This window comes from Thalia democratica, chromosome 4 (genome assembly GCF_965202585.1).
Source record: "Thalia democratica chromosome 4, ktThaDemo2.hap1.1, whole genome shotgun sequence".
Taxonomy (NCBI): domain Eukaryota; kingdom Metazoa; phylum Chordata; class Thaliacea; order Salpida; family Salpidae; genus Thalia; species Thalia democratica.
Genome location: NC_139168.1, coordinates 46,031,491 through 46,041,281, shown reverse-complemented (window position 1 = coordinate 46,041,281; position 9,791 = coordinate 46,031,491). Strand labels below are relative to the sequence as shown.

Genomic DNA, 9,791 nt, shown 5'->3' with positions numbered 1-9,791 from the left:
TAAAATGAACGATGGAAAACAACCAATGAAACTAGTTCTGTGTTTTCATTTCACCGCTTTTAGTTTACTAGGTTGTTAACCACTCAGCAACAACAAAACTTATATACCAAAAACTATTTATGTTGTTGTGCTAATAATTGTTTTGCCAATTTATTTACTGTAAAACTTTTCAACTTTAAATTTTAATAAGATGGCATACTTTATAAGGGTCTATTTATAACACATTACTCGTATAATGAATAAAAAATAAGATTATTTTGTCAACTGTACGAGAAAAAAGCTTTAACAACACTAGATTCTAGTATTTTCTTAAGCTGTAAAATAACCAAATTGAAATTTTTATTAGTGAGCTCGAAATTATTTTTTAAGTTATTTAACTTCTTTAAAGAAAAAGTATGTAGCATTTTTTTTGAAGGTTTATTAAGCCTAAATAGAGCAAAGTATAGTACCAAAGATAAAATATTTTAAAATAGAGCGAAGTATTAAAGTCACTAATAATAAATTAGTAGCAAAACAGATTAAAAAAACATGTGCTTTTAGTCTTTAAAATAATACCAGTACACAATTGTAAAACTTGTCAAGGTTGTTGAAGCTTCTATACCTGTTAAAAATATATTTATTTCAATTAAAAAAAAGTTTTACGAGAGTGAAACTAAAATTAAAAACTCATTATAGTTTATAACTTCAAAAAAATTGAGTTAAAGTCATTATTTTTTTTTTAATTTTAAGTTAAATTTTAAACATGTGTAGATTTAATTTTTCTACAATATGATATGAAAAGTTCTATGAGACAAACAATTATAATTAGTAGCGATAGTAGTAGCATCATGCAAAAAAATTTAACGTTATTTCTGTTTTAGTAATAGAAATAAATAAAGAACGATAGAATCATTTGAAAAACTACACAGAACTTTATAAAGGAGATTTTTGTATATCATGAAATTAAAAACTATCTTACATTTACATTTTAAAAAGCAAATAAGAAAAATTGAATTTAATTAGCCTAAGTTAACCTGAATTTTGCAAAAAATCTATCTTTATCAGACTCGGTCTAAAACTTTTTTATTTTCTTATAAATCTGATAATTCTCATTATCGTTGTTAAGTGGCAACCTTGTTTATAATAAATTATTGAATTGATCTTACCTAACGCACTGCTTTCTTTGTCGTTTTTATTCTTATTTATTCCTATTTTTGTCTTTATATTCTAAAAAGGTTATATAAAGTTTTTAAATCAAAAATATTTGACTACTACGTAAACTATTTTTGAGAAACAGTTTTGAAGTTTTTTTTAGGATATTACTTTTCATATGTTTAGAAACTTAAATATGTATAAGGCCCAAGAAAATTTTTACAACAATAAAATATACAACAAAAACTTTAGGCTGTAATTTAGATGTTTTGATCTAGGAATTTTATAACGTATTTAATAAAAAAAAAACTTGTCTATAATAAACTATAATTATGACAATCACACAAATGCTTCACAATTATTTTGACAAAAATGCTTTAAAATTAAAACAAGAATTTGTTTATTAAAACCAAATAGAAAAGCTAAATTTAATAAAATCCTATTTCTTAAGCAATCTATACATTAAAACTTACGTTTATACCTTTTTCTGATTTTGTTTTCACAAGAGAGTCATCTAAAGTTTTAATTACTGTTAAAGTATACTTATTAAAATCTGTATAAAGTCTATATTCATTTAAGTTTACAAACAATTTAAGACGGTTTTTTAACTATTTTAGATAACTAAACTAAATGTTTTTAAAAACTTGAAAAACACTCTTTTAAAAAGAAAAATAGTCTAAGACGTTAAAATTAAATAAAACAATTTTAAATACTGTTTATTAGAAAAAAAAACTAGTTTAAATCTGATAGATTAAGTTTGTTTAAAGAAAAATAACAATTTTCAGGAATTTTTTATGGAAGTTAAATAAAATTGTTTAGGAATAATTTTTTTTTTAAACTTATAAACATCTTTTAAACTAACGTGTGCTTTATAATCAATTATAAAAAAAAAATTTCTACTTACAAAAAACTAAATTTAAGATTTCACAAATTAAATTTTGATGTTGACTAAAACTAACCAAGATAACTTAACGAAAATTTTTAGTAACAAACGCTTTTGTACAGGCACTTTTGTATCCCTTAAATTAGATCATTTAATATGTTTAGATAGAAGTTTTTATGCGCTGTATAAATAAAAAAAATTGTTTAAGATAAAATAGAGGTTCTAAAAATATTTACCCAGCACACAAAAAAGCAATGTTTTTAGATATTTAATTGACTGTTTGTAGATTATTTTCTAAATGTACTTTTGTTAATTTTATATTTTACACCTCTATTCTTTTACCTTAATATTACTAATTTATAACTCTTTTAAAAACTTTAAGCTGCTTACCAAATAAAACAGTAAGTATTTTATTTGATTTACTAATTTTTAAGCATGTTTCTATTCAGTGATCCAGTTTAAAAAAAAATTGAAATAACAAAAGTACATAAGAAACCAAGTTTAGTGTAAAGATATACAAAAATACTTGTACCTGTAAACTTTTTAAAGGAATATTTTTTGTAAAATGTACAATTTTTATCATAAAATAGAAAAGCCACCTTTGCTAAGTGAAGAAGACATTCTTTTTGAAGAAGTTTTTTTAATCTTACTCGTTTCTACTGCATGTGTTGTATCATCAAATATACTTTTCGAACTTAAATCTTCTGTCACTGTAGTTTGATTGAAAACACTATAATTATTGCTAGATTCATTTGAAGCCACGGTTGAAACGTTTTTTTGAAAGGTTCGTGAACTTGTAAAGTTATTTTCCTCATCAACAATTATTATTTTCGGAGATATAACCGTGTTCCGCATAATTTCGCCGGAAGAGTCCTGTATTTTTTTTTGTTGAAAAAATAACTTGTAAAGAAAAATTCTGCAGTTTTGAATGGTAAAAAAAAATTGTAAACTTACTTTATATTTGGTTAAACATAGGTAATAATCGTATTTGTTTTCTCTATAAAAAAGAATAAACAAGTCTGAAAAAACACAATCATATAAAAATGGTTTAGAAAGTAAAAGTGTTTACAAAACTTTAACTTTAGAAACTATTCTAAAATCAAAGTAACATTTATATTATAGAATAACAAAATTTACGCATAGGTAAGTTAAAACAAGTTACTGTACTATTGAAATATTTTCACTGTTTTAAAATTTGTTGTTAATTCAAAGAAGAAACAAACCATGTTTTTTTCGGCCAGACGTTTTTGTCTTTTATCGCATTTGTAATTGCATTTAGTCGAATGTGGGCTATTTTCTGCACAAACAATCGTACTACAGTGGACATATATCTAAAATGAACAAATTAAATAGATACAAATAATACTGTAATCTAAATAAATATAATTTTAGTGTTACATGGTTTACATTACACTACTCCTAAAATTATAAATTTAAAAAAAAAATATTACGCGTTATTTTTACTACAAAAAGAAAAAGATTCTTTAGCTATGTCTAGAATTTTTTTAAATATTCTATTGTCATTTAACTTTAATAAAAAAGTGTACTTATTTGAAGAAAAAATTAGTAATCATATGTCTTAATACTTGACGTAGTTTTATAGTTATGCTGTTTTTAAATTATCCTAGTTTTTAATATACTTAAGAAATTTATTTCTTCTCATAATAAAAAAGGTTTATTTTATGTAGTATTGAAATGTTTTTTGTGACTAATAGTTAAATACTTTTAGTTTCGTAAAACAGTTATATATTTATAAGATTAAAACTTTAACTGTTAACTTTAAAAAACAAAGGTTAACAATAAATTAAAAGAAAAAAGCGTTTCATAATAATTTTATAATGAAGAAAACAAACTTCTTCAAATACGCTTTTTGCAAAACTTAAGCCAAAACTAAATCGTACAATCTTTTTATCAGAATCTTTATCGTAAAGTCTAAATCCGGTATTAGGTTGAGCACACCTGTTCGTTTATTAGTTCCGAATTTTAAACTTAAACAAGACTTTTTTTTTAAATCCAAAAAACTAAATTACTTTTTTTAGGTAGAACTATATAAGTTGACAATATAAAAGCATTTTGTTCATCAATTATGAATAATATAAACTACACAAAGAAAAAATGCTAGATAAATTTTAATAAATTAATGTTCAAATATTGAAACAAATTTTAGAATACTTTGAAAATTACATGTCTACAAAATAACCCGTCTTTCAGTAAATCATAGCGACGCTTTTTTCCTTCTTTTGTATCTGAAACCCAGCAGTTAATTGCGTGTAGTTCGACTTGATTACTAGGAACTACAAGTCGTATCTGTTGTAAGATTGTAGTTAAGTAGTGCTTATAAATTTTTTTAACCTTTTGTTGTATATATATATATATAAATTGTATACAACATATATCTATGTTTTCATACTTTTATGTTTTAAACCAAAAACGAACTAGTTATTATTATAATTAAAAAAGAAAAAAGGTCAGTTATAGCTGAGCCCTAAAAGGTTATTCACTGAAGCTGCAAGCAATAACTTTTAGATGGTCATGAAAATTTAAGTTATAAGTTCCTTGACTTAAACTTTAATTTCGTGGGTTGTTTGCCTTGATTATCATTTATTACCGATGAAAATGTCTAGATTTTTTTGTTTTATGAGTCGTTTTATGACAGTGAAGTCTTATATCAATCCTATGTGAAAAGTTGTTCTACTTGTAATCTCAGCCTGGCCTAAAATTTTGATCCAAATACTAGTTATAATAATTACTATTAAAACTAGTTCAAATAAATTTTTGGCTTATGCTCTAAAACCGTTAAAAACACATACTTTATCAATAACTGAAGAAAAGTGATTTTGTCTTGTTAGTATACGTTTTATAGCAATTTTTTAAAACTAAATTTTATAGCTTTCTAATTTATCCATCAACGTTTTTATAAGTTTAAGACTAAAAAAATCCCTACTAGTTGCTAAGAACGGTTTTCACTTACTTCAGCGTAAAGTGTGTCAGTACTTCTAACAGTGTACGGTGATTCATCTGGTTGTATGGGACAGTCATATTTGTTATTTGGGTAAACTAGAAAAAATTGCCTAAAACTTCTTATTCCTTGTACACCAGTTTCAACAACACCAGGTTGATTTTCTAACGGTAACATGTTGTGTACATTTTCTGAATTGATTTCGTACTGTTGTTTTATAAAGAATAACTTTAAACGTTTGTTGCAGAAGTACATTACCATTTACGTAATTTGTACAAAACTCGTGTTTTCAAAAATATACAAAGTAGGCTTGTAATATTATTGAAGTTCAATTTCAACATGTTTTTAGAGCTTGCTTTGAAATTTTGCTTGATAAATGTGTTTTATATATAATTTTACGGTTGAATATGGAGTTTCATTAGTTTATAATACAAATTATTTAAATGAACAATGGTTTTATAAATCTAGAGTTATGAAAGTATGTTTAAAATTTTTGAAAAAAAAAACAAGTTGTTGTAATCTTTACGCGTCTTCTTACTGGTATTTTATACTTATTTAACCATAAAGCTTATTTCTAACAAGCGAGGTTTTAAAAAAGCTATTTTTAACTTATTTTCTTAAGCCTTAACCAAAATATTTTTGCATTAATCGTAAATTTTTGCCAATTAAATTTTTTAATGAAGCTAATAAGAGTGTACTTAAAACAATTTCAAAAACTAAGTTTAACTATTAGAAATAAAGAGCTTAAATTATACAACTTTTTTACAAATCAAAATACAAGAAATTATGCTAAACTTTTTATTAATAAAACAAGTAGACAGTTATTTTGTATGTTGTACAAACTGTCAAAGATAGTTTAGAATATAACTTTAGTTTTTTTAAAAAATGAAAGTTAAACCTAAACTTGTTCGAGTAAACATTTTTTTAGTTGATTAAAACTGCTGTTTAAATTTTTTTTGTGTTGGTTAATTTTATATTTAGTTTATAAAATACGTTTAAAAAACTACTTTTTTTTTTAATACTCGTTTTAAAATATAAAAAAGTGTTGTACGACTGATATTTAATACTATTTTATAATTATTAATAAGAATAAGTTAATTATGTAAAATAGAACTTACACTTATGAAATTACTCTGCTGAAATTCGCATTTAACATGAGCCATTATTTTGTAATGTCCGTTTTGTTTAACTCGAAGTTTATTATTGTAGATTACTTTTTTTTCTTCTGAATTCTTTAAAATAAAATTATTGTTTAAATATGGCTTAATTGATATATTGTTAAAATAAAAAATATACCGTTGCTTAAGAAGAAAAAAAAACATAAAACAAGCGTAGAGACAAACCATTAAAAAACACTACTAGATATTTTTTTATTCTATTAAGTTTACTTCTTAAGACTATAGTTTAGTAAGCTACTTATATACTTTAAAACAGAGTACACAATAATACTTTAGAAATAATTAATTTATAAAAAACCAGTTTATTATTTCTATACATAGAATAAAATCTAACAACTGCTTTTGTATCACACTCATCAAGAGCAGTGTGGATTATTAAATGTGTTTTATTTTCACGAGCAACGCATTTATCATCATTCAATACGACCTGACGATTAATTGCTTCTGTGAAAATTTTCAGATCACATACAATCCTCATCGTGTGTGAAGAGCATTGAACTGAACACTCCCTTTCTTCTGAAAAATTATTTTACAATTGAAACGAACTGGGTTTAAACAAAAAGAGCATTCATTATAAGCTAAGCTTTTATTAAACGTTTATTTTCTTTATTTTTATAGTTTAAATTGTATATTTATAAGTCTTTAAAAACAGAGTAAAAAAATATTAAATAATAGTACAAATATCAATAAAATAGAATAGAAATCGTGAAAATAAAATATTTTATTTGCTTTTTGATCAATTGTTTATTAATGTTTGTTTTAAGCTTAACATTATAAATATCATAATATAAATTTTAAAAAACACTCTAAAAAAGTTTTTGACGTTTATAAAAATCAAAATTTTTTGCTAAAACAGTTTGTTGTCAAAAAAAAAGTTAATATGAACTTAAAATTAAGTTTAAAAATATTTTTAAATATAAGGCAAATATACTTTATAAAATGAATAGTTCTATAAACCTGTTGAAGTGTAAGCTTAATTAGTCGAACTGTTTAAATTAGTACTTCTCAAAAATTTCCAATATTAGTAGTCTTACCTTGGTAATTAACAACAGCTTCGGTTTCACACAAGGGATAAGCTCTTTTGTCACAAATCTCATCAACCCATTTTATTGATGGACTTTTTCCTCGTGCTGCCACCTAAAAAACAATAATAATTGTTCTCAAGTTTTCAATCTTGTATCATCAAATTTGGTAGTTTTTTAAACACCTATAAAACTTAATTTTGGCAATGCTTTTAGTAAATGAAAAAGCACACACATTGGTAACCAGTATTTTACTTTTATAATCACAGAACTAAAATAAAAGTTTTTTTTATACATACACTTCATAGTTCACATGCTATTTTATGTACTTATTTCAAATGAACTAAAACTTACAAACCCATACAAGCATGTTTTGACAGGCCTGGTGATCATGTTGTATGCTTGTTTTGTTGCTTGACCCTGTTATACGTTCTCTTAATCTTGCTGGCGGCTCGTTTGCAGTGTAATTTACTTTATCCTGAGCAATAAATTAATAATAGGAGATTTCGACATGTGAAGATATTTAAAAAAATAATCTTTAGCGATAAAATAACAATAAGTGTACTTCAAGTAGTCATTTTTGCTATATTAAGCGTGAGTAAATTACCAGCAACAACACAATTAACACAATTAAGTTTCAAACTCTAACGAAAACAGCTTAAGTATATACGAAAACGGTTTAGTAAAAATCGTTTTATTTACATAGATTAGGTTTGTGAATATGAATAAGAATAGCTTAAAATTAAACACACCAAAAACTTGTTTTCATTTAATAAAATTGAAGCTACTATCGTTAATAAATATATCCATTATAAAAAAGTGATATTAATTGTTTAAAAAAAAACCTAAGTTATAGTTAAAATTTCTGTTTTGTTCCGAACTAAATTATTAAACACTACATAAATTGTAGAATCTTTTGTATTAAACCATGACATACACAATAACAACATAGATTTTGATTTCACTAGGTTTGTAAAACTTTTTTTAACATGTTTTTCAAGTTTATATCCTGGACAAGACGTTAAAAGGTATCCGTGGTATGCGACTCGATAACCGAAAGGTTTTTTCGTGCACCAGGTCCTAGGACCAAGTATTTTGAGCGTACTTTTTGTCGTTCAATAAACTATATATACTTGAATTTATGTAGTCAACTAATATTGATAAAATTATACGCTTACTTTAATTTATGTTGGCAATGTACCAACTATAAATATGTGAGAAGACTTTTAATTAGTTTTTAAATTAATTACAAGTTTAAATGCTTAAGCTGATTTTTTAAGTGCATTTTTTTTCTTTTTCATAACTTAATTATAAATAATTATATAATTAATTATATAATAATATAAATATACTATCTGTTTAAAAAAAAATATATTTATAGTTATTAGATTTTTTAATTTTAGTAGAAGCTTGTTTTGATATTGTATTGTTATGTTTATTATTATTGTTATTATTATTATTATTATTATTACTATTATTATTACTGTTTTTATTATTAAATATCAAGGTTTTAAGTTAATAATTTGCTAATAGAGATCCAAGCGAAGCAAGTTCACTGGAATATACATAATATATAATGATAAACTGCACAGTACTTGACTACACACATATACACCTACTTTAGCTCCTATTCTTTTCTTATGGTATTTTTTTTACAAAGCTCCGTTAAAGTGTGTTAACTTGTTAACACACAGAAATTTATGTTTAGTTTAATAACAAAGAGTACTGTGTAAATTTGTTGTTATTATTATTTTTGAAATATATAAAATTTTGAATAGTTTAAAACCGCACAAAGTTAACTGTATAGTAATAGTACATCATAAAGTTTATAATGGTTTCAATAATTTTTCTACTTAATACTATTCAAGTTACGATTCTAACCAAGTTGTTAGTAATCCAGTAATGTCTGCTTGCAAGGGACAAGTTCTTAAGTACGTAGTCTGAAATTTCTTTTACTTCAATTTTAGTTGTTGGAGCAGATAGTATTGAGTTTAAGCTGGCACACTCTGCAACTGCTTGCTGTTATCAAAACATGTTTTTTATTTGTATATATTATGTGCCTTAGTATCTATTTATTTGAAATGTTATACGTAACTAAAGTAAAAACAGCTTTCAAAAAAGCATTTATGTTTGTAAAGTTTTTGATTTTTTAAATACTTTATTGTAGTAAAGTCTATTTTTTTCAAACAGTTTGAAAATCTTAAAATAAGAGCATAATAATATTTACTCTGTAGGTGAACAAATTTTGACGAAAACTGTAACACTTTACTGTTTGAGGATTAAGGCTAAGCATGACGAATTCATCGGGACAGCTATAAGTTACTTCTCGTGGTACTAAGATATTTCCAGAAGATTTTGATAGAATAAACGCAAAAATTAAAATAAAACGATCCCACATTTTTATTATTTAAAGTCACTCAACTGTAGAAAAATCAAGTGTAAGATAACTTAATTTTCAAATATTGAACAAAAATTTTACATGTAAAGTTAATATGTGATCAGAAAACAAAACAACGAATTTGAAAACTTTTTATGTATAAGTTAATAAACCTTTTATTTGTTTAACAAAGCTTGTTATATTAAAGTTAAATTAGAGCATAACGTTTTTCAAAAGCACG

General features: G+C 24.1%; 1 protein-coding gene across 2 annotated transcripts; it reads right to left on the bottom strand.

Annotated features, from left to right (window-relative positions):
- Positions 1 to 471: 471 nt before the first annotated feature.
- On the bottom strand, positions 472 to 9,590 carry LOC145834665 (uncharacterized). 2 transcript variants are annotated; one of them, XM_082942151.1, is made up of 14 exons: positions 9,401 to 9,590; positions 9,055 to 9,192; positions 7,532 to 7,651; positions 7,186 to 7,288; positions 6,486 to 6,667; positions 6,092 to 6,205; positions 4,986 to 5,180; positions 4,215 to 4,321; positions 3,868 to 3,973; positions 3,238 to 3,345; positions 2,614 to 2,887; positions 1,605 to 1,645; positions 1,146 to 1,206; positions 472 to 601 (listed from the first exon to the last, which is right to left on the bottom strand). In XM_082942151.1, the coding sequence occupies exons 1-14, from the start codon at positions 9,569 to 9,571 to the stop codon at positions 537 to 539; spliced, it is 1,785 nt and encodes a 594-aa protein (XP_082798277.1). In that variant the 5' UTR covers positions 9,572 to 9,590; the 3' UTR covers positions 472 to 536. The 2 variants fall into 2 exon arrangements, with proteins under 2 accessions (XP_082798277.1, XP_082798278.1); XM_082942152.1 differs by having other exon boundaries at positions 1,613 to 1,645.
- Between the last annotated feature and the right edge of the window lie 201 nt (positions 9,591 to 9,791).

Excerpts from the sequence above, each read along its gene's own strand:
- LOC145834665 (XM_082942151.1), bottom strand. The coding sequence starts at position 9,571 with ATGTGGGATCGTTTTATTTTAATTTTTGCGTTTATTCTATCAAAATCT. Across the intron at positions 9,193-9,400 it reads AAAATTTGTTCACCTACAGA|CAAGCAGTTGCAGAGTGTGC; the intron begins GTAAATATTATT and ends TTTTGATAACAG. Across the intron at positions 6,668-7,185 it reads AGCTGTTGTTAATTACCAAG|AAGAAAGGGAGTGTTCAGTT; the intron begins GTAAGACTACTA and ends ATAATTTTTCAG.